The sequence below is a fragment of the Pongo abelii genome, chromosome 8, assembly GCF_028885655.2.
Source record: "Pongo abelii isolate AG06213 chromosome 8, NHGRI_mPonAbe1-v2.0_pri, whole genome shotgun sequence".
In the NCBI taxonomy this organism is placed as follows: domain Eukaryota; kingdom Metazoa; phylum Chordata; class Mammalia; order Primates; family Hominidae; genus Pongo; species Pongo abelii.
In genome coordinates, this window is record NC_071993.2 from 127,509,855 (window position 1) to 127,526,524 (window position 16,670).

General features: G+C 45.0%; 1 protein-coding gene across 4 annotated transcripts in view; it reads left to right on the plus strand.

Annotated features, from left to right (window-relative positions):
• The first annotated feature begins 340 nt into the window (after positions 1-340).
• The window catches only part of PLPP4 (phospholipid phosphatase 4), a 144,698-nt gene continuing 128,368 nt past the window's right edge, over positions 341-16,670 (plus strand). For 2 of the 4 annotated variants that reach the window (XM_063727783.1, XM_054522964.2), the window contains exon 1: positions 341-790. In XM_063727783.1, the coding sequence (XP_063583853.1) occupies positions 735-790 (56 nt within the window). In that variant the 5' untranslated portion in view covers positions 341-734. The remainder of the gene's footprint in view (positions 791-16,670) is intronic. The other 2 variants (XM_054522961.2, XM_002821210.5) reach the window with 2 other exon arrangements.

Consider the following 16,670-nt stretch of genomic DNA (forward strand, 5'->3'; position numbering starts at 1 on the left):
GCATCTCCTGAGAGCAAAGCGAAGCCCGCGAGTGATCTCTGGGGAACTTCCTAGAAAAAAGAAAGAATTTCAGGTTCGAACCGTGTAGGGAGGGCCGAACACGGGAGGAAGGGAGCGCTCCTCGGCAGGGACCGAGGCTGGCCAGGGCTGCCCTGAGCCCTGGAGAATCCCCAGAGCGATCGTCCACTACATGCCCACGTGCGTGCGTGTGCCAGGGAGCGAGAGCCCGGACAGCGGGAGTCGGAGGCAGGACCAGGAGCTGCAGAGGGGCCGCGGGCAGAGCCCCAGCGAGCGCGCTGCCCGGGCGCGGAGCCCAGGGGCCGCCCACTGGCGGGGGAGGCGGGGAGCGCGCAGGGAGGCGGTGGCGGCGGTGGGGCTTCCCCGGGCTTCCCCTCCCCGGGCCGCGGGTGCCCGGCGCGGGCCCAGGACGCGGAGGCGGCTCCTGGGGAGAGGGAGCCGGGAGTCGCTGAGGCGGCCCCGGCTCAGCACTAGGACGCGGGGTCCGCAGCATCGCGAGCGGCCGGCGCGGCTTCCCGGAGCCCCGGAGCCCGAGGAGCGAGGTTTAGGCTGAGCCCTCCCCGGCGCCTGCCCCCGCCCGGCGCCCGCTTCCGCCCCCGCCCGCGGCCTGGAGCGCGCCTCCCTCGCCTCCCAGGGTCTGGCGAGCCGGCGCCGGCCGAGCTGCGGGAGCCGCGGAGAGCACCAGCTGTCGCCGCGGGAGCTGCTCCGGCCGCACCATGAGGGAGCTGGCCATTGAGATCGGGGTGCGAGCCCTGCTCTTCGGAGTCTTCGTGTAAGTAGTGGCGCACCGCGGGCAGGGCGCACTGACGCGGGGGACCCACCGACCAAGCCTCTTTGTGCCCTAACTTAGTTTGCGCCGCCGCTTCCCACTGGGGCCTGGGTTCGAGGTCCCTTCCCCGCCAAGTGCCCGCAACGTGTCCTACGGGATCGAGAGAAACCCTTCCTCTCTCCTTCCTGGGACCCTAGGCGCAGAGCGACCCCCGCGCGCCAGGGCTGAGACCTGCTCCCGGGTCTCACCGGGCCCGCGCCTGTCGCCAGCCCCGCACCACCTGCCCGGGGGACCCAGGGCTGCACCTCTAAACAGGGACGCGCACCCTGGCCCGTGCCCTCGGGAAGTTTCTCCTTCTGTGTGATCTTTGAGGCCCACGTTGGAAGTCTTTGCCCCTGGCCCCGTCTCCGATTCCTCCCCGCTGTGCCCAGGGCCAAACTACTTCGGTGTCCCCGGCTTTAGCGCCCGCGGTCCTGCGGAGCGTTTTCCCAGCGGGCGTTTGCGGCGCTTCTCCTACTGAGAAACTGTTGCTGCGAAGGCTTGAGAAATCAAGGGGCTGCAGCCCGGGGTGGGATACACACACCCTGGAGCTCTGTGCCCAGTCCATGTCCGCTTTGGGGGCGGAGGCCCTCCAGGGGTAGCCGTGAAATGTCCAGAGTGGCTTTGAGCGGCTGGCACTGGGAACAGCGATCCCGAAAAGAGGAAGGGGTGGTGGCGCAGGTTCTTTCAGAGATGTCTGAGCCTCCTCCGTGCGCCCAGGGACCCACCGCTCATTGACCTCTAGGGCCCAAGCTGCAGGGAGCTGTCGCATCTCTCTTTCAGATCTGAGCCCAGAACACCAGCTCAGAGCCACCCCACAGCCTCCCGTGAGCTGCTGTTACCTAGGCACCCACACCTGCACTGGTCCCTCCATCAGTGAGCCAAATTCTCTCCCCCTCTCTGCCCGTGGATGTTTTCTGCTACATTCTAAGTATTAAAGTTACGTGAACTTTTTGGATTTGCCATGCGTTTATTTATTTGTTTGTTTTTGTTTTTGTTTCTGGAAAAGCCCTTCCGAGCCAAACAGGAGGCCCTCTTTGAATTTCTGCCTCAATCTGGAGTCATCCATGGCAGGTGTGCTGTGTCAAAGATGACTTCTGTTCTGGGCAGCCCAGGGTATACACATGGAAAGAAATGCCCTTTCTTGCATGTTTTTCTCTACCAGGGATTAAATTCATCCAGGGTATTTATTCACACCATCAGAAAAGGCCATGAGCTCCCCCAGATGCAAGCAAGCCCCCCTCTCCCGCCTTCTGCCCGAACACTGGTGTTATTCACTGGGAAGAAGGAACGAGAACTTCAGTTGGATTTTGATGCATTTGGAAAAACAAAACACTTTTCCCTTCTCTTACTCTATTTTCTACCTTTGGAATGTACATTAAAACTAGTGATTGCTGTGTGATCAGATGGGGACAGTTTCTAATTGGCAGATAGGCTAAAACCTCATTAAATTATTATGTGATAGAAATGATAAACTAGTTTTCGGTGCACAGTAGAATTTAACATTTGTTGGGTGAATGTAGGAAGAATGCTGAGATAAAGTGAGATAGGCTCTTACACTATCTCACTATCTGGTTTGACTGCTGCTGGGGGTGCTCAGATAAAAAAGGGTCCAACAATATGTAAAAATATTTATAGTTTTCAGGTGTGCCTTCCAATATCCCCCCAAATATTTATGAGGTGTTTACAAATATACAATGGTCTATGCAGTAAATTTGAAAACTTGGTAATTATTGCTTATGCGCGTCTTGCTTTTTCTAAGGGTGTTATGTAAAAGCTGGACAGGCAGTTTATGTTCTGTTCTCTGAAGTTCCCTCTTGTGTTACTTAATAGGGGATCTGTTGTCACACATGGACATTCATAGCATTTTTGGATGACTCCCAGGTTTCTTATCAAATTGTTAACAGTGTGTCCAACTTGTGGCTCTTTCACCTGCAAAAACCAGCTTTGGTATTGATGCGAGCCTCCCTAGGGGGCAGATCTTGGATGTTCAGATGCTGTTAATATCAGGCATGTACCGACTTCTGGGAAGATGGCTGGGAGCATGCAGAAACAGATGACCCTTTGTTTTCTCAGATAAGCGTCTGGCACCTTGACAGAGGCTGACTTCTGGGGGAAGTTTAATTATTCTTTTTGCCAGTACTGGAAATGATGGCAATATTGGGTTGTACCTACCTCTGCTCACGAAGATGGTGGTCTTAGCAGCACAGGGGTTTAGAAAGTGCCCCGGGCAGGCTGAATCCGATTTCCCTGCTGCAGCCAGTGTCCAATTCAGCTAGTGTAACTCATCAGCTAGTTTTGCTTGGTATTTCTACGCTATTGCTCAGGATGAAAGAATTATCTGGGGGGAGAGGGGGTATCTTGCTTCTTTGCAAACTTATGCCCCTGGAGAAACATCACCTGTAGATGTGCCTGTTCTCTGACTACATTTGCTCTGCATGAGAGCAGGGATGCTGCTGCCCGTAGCCCATATGCTCCTCAAAGATTCCAAGTTAGAGCTAAGAAAATGCATTTTGGGCCCACGGGTAGTAGGGATGCAAGCTTTTCCTTACTGTCTCTTAAAGATCCCTTTTTCTGTTTCTAAACTAGGCACAGTGCTGAGGTTTTGTGCATTCAGAATTCTGAGAGGATGCTCTCCAGGCACCCCCGCCCCCGCAACCAACCCATAGATGCTCAGTCCTGCCTAAGGACTTCAAATTGCTGGGAAGGAAATTAGTAGAGTAATGCAAATCAAGACTGGCATATAAAGTTTAACATAACAGAAGATAAATTGGTTACAGGAACCCAGTGTTTAGGAAAAATAAAAGTAACATGTGAAGCTTTGAGGCTGCATTCAGTACCATGAAGTGTGTGGGCCTTGAGGTCCTGTTGCTCTTACTCATGGATTGTGGGCAGAGCAAGAAGGAGAAGCACTTTTGGGCTTCTTCTGTCCTGCTGCTACCCAAGACTCCAGAAGAGATTCTTTTGAGTATATCTGCAAATGCCAAGGCTAGCAACAGACCTTACTTAGCAAGCACATAGTGCAGAAGTGAGATGGCTGGTTAACACCCAGCAGACCAATGGTGCACTACTAGGAGCATGCTACTCACTTTGACCACTATCACCAGTACAATAGCAATCATTTACTGAGATCTTACTGTGTGTCAGGCACCAATGAAGACTATCCCATATGCCATTTAGCCTGATGAAGGGGGTATATTGATATTTCTTTGTCATAGATGAAGAAACTGAAGCACAGTAAAATTAAGGAACTTCCCAAGTAACAGGGCTAACAAGGACAGCTCTGAGACCTAAATCTAGATGCTCCATCTGCAAGGTCTGGACTCTCAATCACTTTGCTTCATAAAAAATAGCAGCCAGTTTTGGTCAGTCCAGGGCTTACTGCATGCAAAAGGTATCCCATGTGACTTCTCTTTTAAGCCTCATCTCACTGGATTCTGTTCACTATTCCCACTTTACAAACAAAGAAACCAAGGTTTGAAAAGGTTGAGTAAGTTGCCTGAAGTCACTCAGCTAGCAGGAGGTATAACCCTGATTCAAACAGGCAGTTGACCCCATGTCCCTGAGTGGTCAGCCTCTGAGACAGAAGACATCCAGCTCCATGCTTCCAGACTGGTGCTAAACTGACCACAGCCTGTGAGCAATTCCTTCCATGACTCCTTATCTCCAGAAGAGCAAGTGCACGTTGCCTGGAGTGATGTGTGGGAAGCTGTCACTCTAGCTCTACAATCACATGCTAGGATGACATCTCAAAGGTAGAGAGATGGCATTGGTGGTTCACACTTCCTAAAAGATGGGATTTAATCATAGCATAGATTTTAAGAGTACGATGTGGTGAGTAAATTGCTGGTGAGAACATCAATCGTAGTAGTAAGAAACTAGGAATACACTGCTTTCTTCCACCATTTTTGGCTGTCATCTCCCAGGACATTTGTTAGTTCAAGCACTCTGTATTTACAACACTGCAGAAAGGACCCTAGAAAGATGATGACGATCTCATGTGCTGGACTTGGGGAAAGATGGTCTGTCTGTTTCACTTATAGGCTTGAGTTCCTTGGGGTCTTATCTTCCTCTTTCCTTCCTTCCATCTGCCCTTCTCCCCATCCCTCCCTATCATTTCTGGTGGCTCTCTGTCTGCAGGGTCCCCCTAGGAGCTGCTTAGGATGCCAGGGTGCACAGGTAATGGTGTTTACCTGCCCTTAGATGATCCAGCATCCTTCTTTGAGCTCTTAGGATGCAAGAGGCCTTTGCCAGGCATGGAGGATGAGAGGAGAGAAGGCCAGGTGGCCCCCAGTAGCTCACAGTCCAGTAGGGAAAGCACATAGTGGGCCACCATTTCTTATTGTCTCCAATGCAATTACTGGTTTTGAAAGTTTTGCCTCCAAACATTTCTCTTTCATTGTTCATCCACTTGATGGATATTTGGCACCTGCTAGGTGCAAGCATTTGTGATAGTCATTTCTTTTCCCTTCATTGGTACGCTTTGATTGGTGTAATTCCAGCAAGACATAGGGAAACTTGGTGCTTTACCTGGTCCAGGTAACTTGCTTGAGGGCAGTGGATGTCAGGTAGATTTTTGAAATATTGACAAAAACAGATTCATCTTTATTACCTCTAAGAGCCCAGTGTAAGACTCCATGCTGGGGACAGTTGGAGCAAGGTGCTAGGTTTTACTGAGAAGGAGGATGCATGTGCCAGGGAAGGCTGCCCAGGGCTGAGCACCGAATGCCAGGTGTACAGGTCCTAGGCCCAAGGACATTCCTGCAGGGCAAAGGCCTGGAGGTGTGGAGGCGTATTTTGGGTGGGGATGAGGTCACCAAGTGTGACCTCAGTGTGGGTTTTGGGGTGGGTGGGTGTGGGAGTGGCAGGAAGGGAGCCTGGAAGGAGAATGCAAGTGGCCTCAGGGCCCTGCAGGGCAGGGGTCATTCCCACAGAGGCAAAACTGGGGGGGCCTGGAGGTTTGAAACAAAACCGTACCATGCTCAGATGTTTGCCCAGGGGTGGAAAGGAACCATTTGGCTGGACACACAGGCCCTGCAGACTGTGATGTGTAACTGCACACTGCTTCGTGGCCACAGCCCTGCTTCACAGCTCCCCAGGACAAGTACTGTCTGCACTGTGTTGTGGTCAGCCATCTGCATCTTTAACTTCTTTGCTTTCCCCTGCTCCCAGCCTAGCCTTGGCACAAGCATGGTCGGTGCCTCCTGACTCAATTTCCCAGGATCATTTTTACAGACCTGAGCATTCTGCATCAGTCCAAAGCAAAGCTACTTAAGGGGCGGACAGTCTGCTGAGCACCTGCGTCAGGATTACGCGGGGCCCAGGTCAGGCTAACTGAATTAAAATAGAGATCGAGGCCCTCAGAATCTGCATTTTGAACAGGGGTTCCTTCCATCCACTGCCTTTGGGAAATACTTATGTGCAGTCTAGTGAATGGATGGCAGCACCGCAGGGTGGAGGCAGCAGGCGGTGGCCCTGGAGAATCCTGTCACTAGAGTGGCCTTTGTGAGAGGGAGGGAGACTTTTTGTGTTAATGGAAGTTTTGGGGTTGATTGGCTACTGTACAATCAGTCCTTTCTATCTAATGAATACATTCAGAATCATTCTGCTTGCTCTCTAGAAACGAGTTTCTTGTTTTTTTTTTTTTTTTTTTTTTTTTGAGACGGAGTCTCGCTCTGTCACCCAGGCTGGAGTGCAATGGTGCGATCTCGGCTCACTGCAAGCTCCGCCTCCCAGGTTCATGCCATTCTCCTGCCTCAGCCTCCCAGTAGCTGGGACTACAGGTGCCCGCCACCACGCCTGGCTAATTTTTTGTATTTTTAGTAGAGATGTGGTTTCACAGTGTTAGCCAGGATGGTCTCAATCTCCTGACCTCGTGATCCGCCCACCTTGGCCTCCCAAAGTGCTGGGATTACAGACGTGAGCCACCGCGCCCAGCCTAGAAACAAGTTTCAAATGAGTTGTTTGAAGCAAAGAGCTATAACAAAAGACCTTGGGCTTTGGAGCCAGGCAGGTCTGTGTTTGGGTTTTAGCTCTGCCACTAATTAACAAGTTGCTTTCAATCTCTGAACCTCAGTTTCTTCATGAAGGAAATGGAGGTAATACTTACTTCATTGGATTTTATTAGATAAGGTACTTTAAGTGCCTGTGGTACATATAACAAAAATTAGTAACTTCTCGCCACCCTTGTTAATCCCTATTACATACATGTAGTGTCTAAGAATGGCAGCACAGTACAGTGGTTACGACAGTGGCCTTTGGCGTCAGGTTACCAGGGCTTAAATCCTATTTTGTTTTGTTTTATTTTGAAGACAGAGTCTCTCTCTGTTGCCCAGGCTGGAGTGCAGTGGCGCAACCATAGCTATTCCCCTCAGCTCCAGCCATCTCCTTGGGCCCTGCTCTTACAGGCCCCAGAGGATTCTTTTTTTTGTATATATAGATAGAGTCTTGCTCTGCTGCCCAGGCTGGAGTGCAGTGGCATGATCACCACTTACTGCAGCCTCAACCTCCCAGGCTCAAGCAATCCTCCCACCTCAGCCTCTCGAGTAGCTGGGACTACAGGTGTGCCATCGCAGCCAGCTATTTTATTTTTTGAAGAGATGGCGTCTGTGTTGCCTATGCTGGTCTTGAACTCCTGGGCTCACGAGATCCTCCCGCTTCAGCCTCCCAGAGTGCTGGGATTATAGGTGTGAACCATTGTGCCTAACCAAATCCTGGTTTGCAACTTACCTGCTGTGTGAGCTTTGGGAGAAAATATTTATCCATCTTCAGTCATTGTTCCTCCTTCTGTTCAATGGGAATGTCTATCATATTCATGAATGTAAGAATATGTTAAAAACATATTTTATTGAAGTATAAGTTTGAACCATATTAAGCATATTTTATTGAAGTATTGTGAGTATTAAATGGGACAGTATCCAGCTCATTGTAGGTGCTCAGCAAATGGTGATGTTATTATTATTATCCTTTTGTTGAAATGAATCCATAATATACACTAAAGAGAAACACCATAGGTGATGTTCTTACTACAAATGATTTACCACAGGATTTCTAGACAAGAATAAACTCCTGGAAGTGTATTTCTAATGATTCCTTTTAGGCCTCAAAAGTGAGGGATGTACCTTGCCATGAGTTTGTCCAATGAGTCGGAACCCCAGAGCTTGCTGTCTGATGGGGTGGGCTGGTCTCAGCCTTGCAGTTTCTCAGCAGTGGCTTAAATTGCTGGCCCTTTACAACAGTGGTTCCAGGACATCGAATTAAAGTGCTATCAGCATAGCTGCATTAGATAACATACTGGAAAATGCTATATTGTGTTCTTAGATAACATAACATAAAGAAAATGCTATGTCCCCATTGTTAACTTTGCACACAGGGCTCAGTTAGAAGCCACGTCCAGGGAGTGCTTTTCGTCAGGCACCCTCTCAGCCCATCTGTGCATGCTGTGCAAAGGTGCCCAAGTGTTTCTTCTCCCCTCCCTGGGAAGCCGTCTGCCTTGTTGTCTGATAAATGGGGAATCCTTCTGTTTGAAATATTACTTGCCACTGTAAAATGAGTTGGCTGTACCCAGAATTCTGAGAATGGATGATGTTTTCCCACAGGGAGATAAATGCTCCCGGCACTGCAAAAGAAGCATATGGTTGCATAACTTGTGGATAAAGGTATCTCAATTAGTTGTAAAGATTATGCCTTTTGTGACACACGCAAGGCCCATAAAAGCTCACTACCTCTATTTTTCAATGATAGCATTTGTAAATAGAAACATTATCTTGGTAATAGTGCTTCTTTAAAAAATATTATCTTGCTATTCTATGTGGATGAATTAGAAACACTGTTTTTACAGCGAGGAAGCTTCTTCAGACAAGACTGCTGCCTGCCAGTGGGCCCTTGTCATTCCACCAGAAGCTGCGCAGATGTTAAGAGCAAGGTTTGGGATGCCTGGGACGAGTGAGAGGAGGCTGAGAGGAACTGGGGCTGCAGAACCCAGGGGCAGCTTCATCACAGTCTTTCAATATGTGAACGTGAAACATTATCCCACAGAAAGTAGGAACTAGTTGTTATTCTGTCTCCACTAAAGACAAAGTGGCAGAAAAACAGGGCTAGAGGAGGCAGGAGCATTTAGGTTGGTTTCTAGAAAGGTAGCGGTCTGCCAATCAATGCTAGATATTTCTTTCTTCTTTACCAGAGGGTTTTTAAAAACATATTGAAGTATTAGTTTGAACCATATGAAATTGCTGATATTTGAGTGTTTTGACCTATAAAACCAAGAATTTCATTCAGTTCAACCTAAAATAACATACACAAAGAAATATGCACTATTCATAATTGTACAGCTGTCCAGAAAACTACCCGATCTACCAAGCCCCCTTCCACCACCCTGACTTCTAACATCATTTGAACTCTATAGAAATGGAACCATAAAATGTGTGTTCTTTTGTGTGACTTTTTAGTTGAACGTGTTTTTGAGATTTATCTCTTTTGTTGTGGGTAGCAGCAGTTTGTTCATTCTTATGTGCTCCAATTTATTTATTCATTTTACCCACGGATATATGGGATATTTATCATTTTTGGCTATTAAGTGCAATGCTGCTATTGGTTTTTGGTGAACATTTTATAATTTCTTGTAGGTATATACATACGGGTGGAACTGCTGGGTTCTTCATCAGAAGTTCTTAAGGAAGGATTTGGCCTCTCTGTCCAGCTATACCTCTAAAAGCAATATTTAGCCTGTATGATGCTGTAATCGCCATCTGCTGAGCAGCTACCTTGTAGAAAGCATGCAATGGGCCTGGCAAGTGACAGGGCCTGGCAAATGGGTTCCATTCTGCAGGCAGATGGGCAGCATGGCCCACTTCTGATGAAAAACCCAGCAGTTCCACCCCTACGTATATATGTACAAGAAATTACAAATAGGTTCACCAAAAACCAATAGCAGCATTGCACTTAATAGCCAAAAATGATAAATATCCCATATATCCATGGGTAAAATGAATAAATAAATTGGAGTACAAGAGAATGAACAAACTGCTGCTACCCACAACAGCAGAGATAAATCTCAAAAACATATTCAACGAAAAAAGTCACATGAAAGAGCACACGCTTTATGGCTCCATTTCTATAGAGTTCAAGTAATGTTAGAAGTCAGGGTGGTGGAAGAGGGCTTGGCAGACTGGGGAGTTTTCTGGGCAGCTGTATAATTATGAATAGTGCACATTTCTTTGTGTATGTTATTTTTAGGTTGAACTGAATGAAATTCCCGGTTTTATAGGTCAAAACACTCAAATCATGGTGAAGAAGTGACACCCTGACTCTGCTGATTATAGAGATGTGCCTGAGCCTCCTCACCTGTTAAATGGGTACACTATCTCACCTCCTAGGGAGGTTGTAAAGATGAGGTGACATAAGATGTGCCAGGTACCTTGCACAAAGATGGCATGTGTTAGGTGCTAAAGCCAGTCTCTTTTCCTTCCTCCACCTCCCTCCTTCCTGGAACTGAGGTGGAGATACAGGTCAATTAAAAGATGCCTGACATCACAGTGTAATAAAAATGACAATAAAATAGTGTAGCTCTCAAAAATGCAGGAGAGAGCTGAGCCTTCAACTAGGATTTAGAAATTTCCTAGGAGACATCTGAATCATAATCCAAGAAAAACAAATTGCCAGTATGTAAATATGTGTAGTTTTTTTTTTTTTTTGTTTGTTTGTTTGTTTGTTTTGAGATGGAGTCTTGCTCTGTCGCCCAGGCTGGAGTGCAGTGGCACGATCTCGGCTCGCTGCAAGCTCTGCTTCCCGGGTTCACGCCATTCTCCTGCCTCAGCCGCCCGAGTAGCTGGGACTACAGGCACCTGCCACGATGCCCTGCTAATTTTTTTGTAATTTTTTTTTTTTAAGTAGAGATGGGGTTTCACCATGTTAGCCAGGATGATCTCAATCCTCTGACCTCGTGATCCACCCATCTCGGCCTCCCAAAGTGCTGGGATTACAGGTGTGAGCCACAGCGCCCGGCCTGTGTAGGTATATTTTAATTGACATCTATCACCACCTTGGTTATAGGAAGGCAGGGAGGTGGAGAAGGAGACACCTACTAGCTACTAAGAAAGAACACTTTAATGCCTACTATGTGCCACCTTTGTACTAGGCACTTGTCACAATTGTAGGCTTTAATTATGACACCTCTCAGGAGGTAGCACTGTCCTCATTTACAGAGTTAAGGGTTAATGCTCCCTCATTCAGAGAGCTCTTCTTACCAATTAAAAAGAAAAGAGAAGAGCTCATCAACAGAAAAATAGGCAACAGATATGAGCAGAAAACTAAAAAGTTCAAAAACTGACACACTTTAAATTTGTGATTTTTTTATGTTAACTTTTATTTTAAGTTCAGGGGTACATATGCAGATTTGTTACAGAGGTAAACTCATAGTATGGGGGTTTGTTGTACAGATTATTTTGTCACTCAGGTATCAAGACTAGTACCTATTAGTTACTTTTCCTGATCCTTTTCCTCCTCCCACCCATCCACCACCCTCCAGTAGGCCTCAGTGTCTGTTGTTCCCCTCTATGTGTTCATGTGTTCTTATCTTTCCACTTACAAGTGAGAACATGTGGTACTTGGTTTTCTTTTCCTGCATTAGCTTGCTAAGGATAATGACCTCCAGCCCCACCCATGTTCCTGCAAAGGACATGATCTCATTCTTTTTTGTGGCTGCATAGTAGTTCATGGTGTGTATGTACCACATTTTCTTTATCCCGTCTACCATTGGTGGGCATTTAGGTCGATTCCATGTCTTTGCTATTGTGAATAGTGCTGCAATGAACATAGTGTGTACGTGTCTTTATTATAGAATGTAAATCTGTGATTTCTATAGCAATGCAAGATATGCATCTGAAAACAACAAAATAACAGTGAATATACATTAGTAGAAGCTTTTTATGTGCTACAATGAAAGAATGTGCAGTGCGGCTATTAAAATTAGTTATATAGTAGGTAGTTATTTGTTAACTTGAGAAGACATCTATAACAATTGTTAAGTGATAAAAGCGGCTTAGAAAAGTGTGCATGATGCTGTTTTAATGTGGTAATGTAATAAAATCAATTGTGCCTATATCTCTATAAAGATACATAATACAGTTTTTTTTTTTTTTTTTTTTTTTTTTTTTCTTTTATTATTATTATTATTATTATCATTATTATACTTTAGGTTTTATGGTACATGTGCGCAATGTGCAGGTAAGTTACATATGTATACATGTGCCATGCTGGCGCGCTGCACCCACCAACTTGTCATCTAGCATTAGGTATATCTCCCAATGCTATCCCTCCCCCCTCCCCCCACCCCACAACAGTCCCCAAAGTGTGATGTTCCCCTTCCTGTGTCCATGTGTTCTCATTGTTCAATTCCCACCTATGAGTGAGAATATGCGGTGTTTGGTTTTTTGTTCTTGCGATAGTTTACTGAGAATGATGATTTCCAGTTTCATCCATGTCCCTACAAAGGACGTGAACTCATCATTTTTTATGGCTGCATAGTATTCCATGGTGTATATGTGCCACATTTTCTTAATCCAGTCTATCATTGCTGGACATTTGGGTTGGTTCCAAGTCTTTGCTATTGTGAATAATGCGGCAATAAACATACGTGTGCATGTGTCTTTATAGCAGCATGATTTATAGTCCTTTGGGTATATACCCAGTAATGGGATGGCTGGGTCGAATGGAATTTCTAGTTCTAGATCCCTGAGGAATCGCCACACTGACTTCCACAAGGGTTGAACTAGTTTACAGTCCCACCAACAGTGTAAAAGTGTTCCTATTTCTCCACATCCTCTCCAGCACCTGTTGTTTCCTGACTTTTTAATGATTGCCATTCTAACTGGTGTGAGATGGTATCTCATTGTGGTTTTGATTTGCATTTCTCTGATGGCCAGTGATGGTGAGCATTTTTTCATGTGTTTTTTGGCTGCATAAATGTCTTCTTTTGAGAAGTGTCTGTTCATGTCCTTCGCCCACTTTTTGATGGGGTTGTTTGTTTTTTTCTTGTAAATTTGTTGGAGTTCGTTGTAGATTCTGGATATTAGCCCTTTGTCAGATGAGTAGGTTGCGAAAATTTTCTCCCATTTTGTAGGTTGCCTGTTCACTCTGATGGTAGTTTCCTTTGCTGTGCAGAAGCTCTTTAGTTTAATTAGATCCCATTTGTCAATTTTGGCTTTTGTTGCCATTGCTTTTGGTGTTTTAGACATGAAGTCCTTGCCCATGCCTATGTCCTGAATGGTAATGCCTAGGTTTTCTTCTAGAGTTTTTATGGTTTTAGGTCTAACATTTAAGTCTTTAATCCATCTTGAATTGATTTTTGTATAAGGTGTAAGGAAGGGATCCAGTTTCAGCTTTCTACATATGGCTAGCCAGTTTTCCCAGCACCATTTATTAAATAGGGAATCCTTTCCCCATTTCTTGTTTTTGTCAGGTTTGTCAAAGATCAGATACTTGTAGATATGTGGCATTATTTCTGACGGCTCTGTTCTGTTCCATTGATCTATATCTCTGTTTTGGTACCAGTACCATGCTGTTTTGGTTACTGTAGCCTTGTAGTATAGTTTGAAGTCAGGTAGTGTGATGCCTCCAGCTTTGTTCTTTTGGCTTAGGATTGACTTGGTGATGCGGGCTCTTTTTTGGTTCCATATGAACTTTAAAGTAGTTTTTTCCAATTCTGTGAAGAAAGTCATTGGTAGCTTGATGGGGATGGCATTGAATCTGTAAATTACCTTGGGAAGGATGGCCATTTTCATGATATTGATTCTTCCTACCCATGAGCATGGAATGCTCTTCCATTTGTTTGTGTCCTCTTTTATTTCCTTGAGCAGTGGTTTGTAGTTCTCCTTGAAGAGGTCTTTCACATCCCTTGTAAGTTGGATTCCTAGGTATTTTATTCTCTTTGAAGCAATTGTGAATGGGAGTTCACTCATGATTTGGCTCTCTGTTTGTCTGTTATTGATGTATAAGAATGCTTGTGATTTTTGCACATTGATTTTGTATCCTGAGACTTTGCTGAAGTTGCTTATCAGCTTAAGGAGATTTTGGGCTGAGACAATGGGGTTGTCTAGATATACTATCATGTCATCTGCAAACAAGGACAATTTGACTTCCTCTTTTCCTAATTGAATACCCTTGATTTCCTTCTCCTGCCTAATTGCCCTGGCCAGAACTTCCAACACTATGTTGAATAGAAGTGGCGAGAGAGGGCATCCCTGTCTTGTGCCAGTTTTCAAAGGGAATGCTTCCAGTTTTTGCCCATTCAGTATGATATTGGCTGTGGGTTTGTCATAAATAGCTCTTATTATTTTGAGATACGTCCCATCAATTCCTAATTTATTGAGAGTTTTTAGCATGAAGGGTTGTTGAATTTTGTCAAAGGCCTTTTCTGCATCTATTGAGATAATCATGTGGTTTTTGTCTTTGGTTCTGTTTATATGCTGGATTACATTTATTGATTTGCGTATATTGAACCAGCCTTGCATCCCAGGGATGAAGCCCACTTGATCATGGTGGATAAGCTTTTTGATGTGCTGCTGGATTCTGTTTGCCAGTATCTTATTGAGGATTTTTGCATCAATGTTCATCAAGGATATTGGTCTAAAATTCTCTTTTTTTGTTGTGTCTCTGCCAGGCTTTGGTATCAGGATGATGCTGGCCTCATAAAATGAGTTAGGGAGGATTCCCTCTTTTTCTATTGATTGGAATAGTTTCAGAAGGAATGGTACCAGCTCCTCCTTGTACCTCTGGTAGAATTCGGCTGTGAACCCATCTGGTCCTGGACTTTTTTTGGTTGGTAAGCTATTGATTATTGCCACAATTTCAGCTCCTGTTATTGGTCTATTCAGAGATTCAACTTCTTCCTGGTTTAGTCTTGGGAGGGTGTATGTGTTGAGGAATTTATCCATTTCTTCTAGATTTTCTAGTTTATTTGCATAGAGGTGTTTGTAATATTCTCTGATGGTAGTTTGTATTTCTGTGGGATCGGTGGTGATATCCCCTTTATCATTTTTTATTGCATCTATTTGATTCTTCTCTCTTTTTTTCTTTATTAGTCTTGCTAGCGGTCTATCAATTTTGTTGATCCTTTCAAAAAACCAGCTCCTGGATTCATTTATTTTTTGAAGGGTTTTTTGTGTCTCTATTTCCTTCAGTTCTGCTCTGATTTTAGTTATTTCTTGCCTTCTGCTAGCTTTTGAATGTGTTTGCTCTTGCTTTTCTAGTTCTTTTAATTGTGATGTTAGGGTGTCAATTTTGGATCTTTCCTGCTTTCTCTTGTGGGCATTTAGTGCTATAAATTTCCCTCTACACACTGCTTTGAATGCATCCCAGAGATTCTGGTATGTTGTGTCTTTGTTCTCGTTGGTTTCAAAGAACATCTTTATTTCTGCCTTCATTTCGTTATGTACCCAGTAGTCATTCAGGAGCAGGTTGTTCAGTTTCCACGTAGTTGAGCGGTTTTGAGTGAGATTCTTAATCCTGAGTTCTAGCTTGATTGCACTGTGATCTGAGAGACAGTTTGTTACAATTTCTGTTCTTTTACATTTATTGAGGAGATCTTTACTTCCAAGTATATGGTCAATTTTGGAATAGGTGTGGTGTGGTGCTGAAAAAAATGTATATTCTGTTGATTTGGGGTGGAGAGTTCTGTAGATGTCTATTAGGTCTGCTTGGTGCAGAGCTGAGTTCAATTCCTGGGTATCCTTGTTGACTTTCTGTCTCGTTGATCTGTCTAATGTTGACAGTGGGGTGTTAAAGTCTCCCATTATTAATGTGTGGGAGTCTAAGTCTCTTTGTAGGTCTCTCAGGACTTGCTTTATGAATCTGGGTGCTCCTGTATTGGGTGCATATATATTTAGGATAGTTAGCTCTTCTTGTTGAATTAATCCCTTTACCATTATGTAATGGCCTTCTTTGTCTCTTTTGATCTTTGTTGGTTTAAAGTCTGTTTTATCAGAGACTAGGATTGCAACCCCTGCCTTTTTTTGTTTTCCATTTGCTTGGTAGATCTTCCTCCATCCTTTTATTTTGAGCCTATGTGTGTCTCTGCACGTGAGATGGGTTTCCTGAATACAGCACACTGATGGGTCTTGAGTCTTTATCCAATTTGCCAGTCTGTGTCTTTTAATTGGAGCATTTAGTCCATTTACATTTAAAGTTAATATTGTTATGTGTGAATCTGATCCTGTCATTATGATGTTAGCTGGATATTTTTCTCGTTAGTTGATGCAGTCTCTTCCTAGTCTCGATGGTCTTTACATTTCGGTATGATTTTGCAGTGGCTGGTACCGGTTGTGCCTTTCCATGTTTAGCGCTTCCTTCAGGAGCTCTTTTAGGGCAGGCCTGGTGGTGACAAAATCTGTCAGCATTTGCTTGTCTGTAAAGTATTTTATTTCTCCTTCACTTATGAAGCTTAGTTTGGCAGGATATGAAATTCTGGGTTGAAAATTCTTTTCTTTAAGAATGTTGAATATTGGCCCCCACTCTCTTCTGGCTTGTAGGGTTTCTGCCGAGAGATCCGCTGTTAGTCTGATGGGCTTCCCTTTGATGGTAACCCGACCTTTCTCTCTGGCTGCCCTTAACAGTTTTTCCTTCATTTCAACTTTGGTGAATCTGACAATTATGTGTCTTGGAGTTGCTCTTCTCGAGGAGTATCTTTGTGGCGTTCTCTGTATTTCCTGAATCTGAATGTTGGCCTGCCTTGCTAGATTGGGGAAGTTCTCCTGGATAATATCCTGCAGAGTGTTTTCCAACTTGTTTCCATTCTCCCCGTCACTTTCAGGTACACCAATCAGACGTAGATTTGGTCTCTTCACATAGT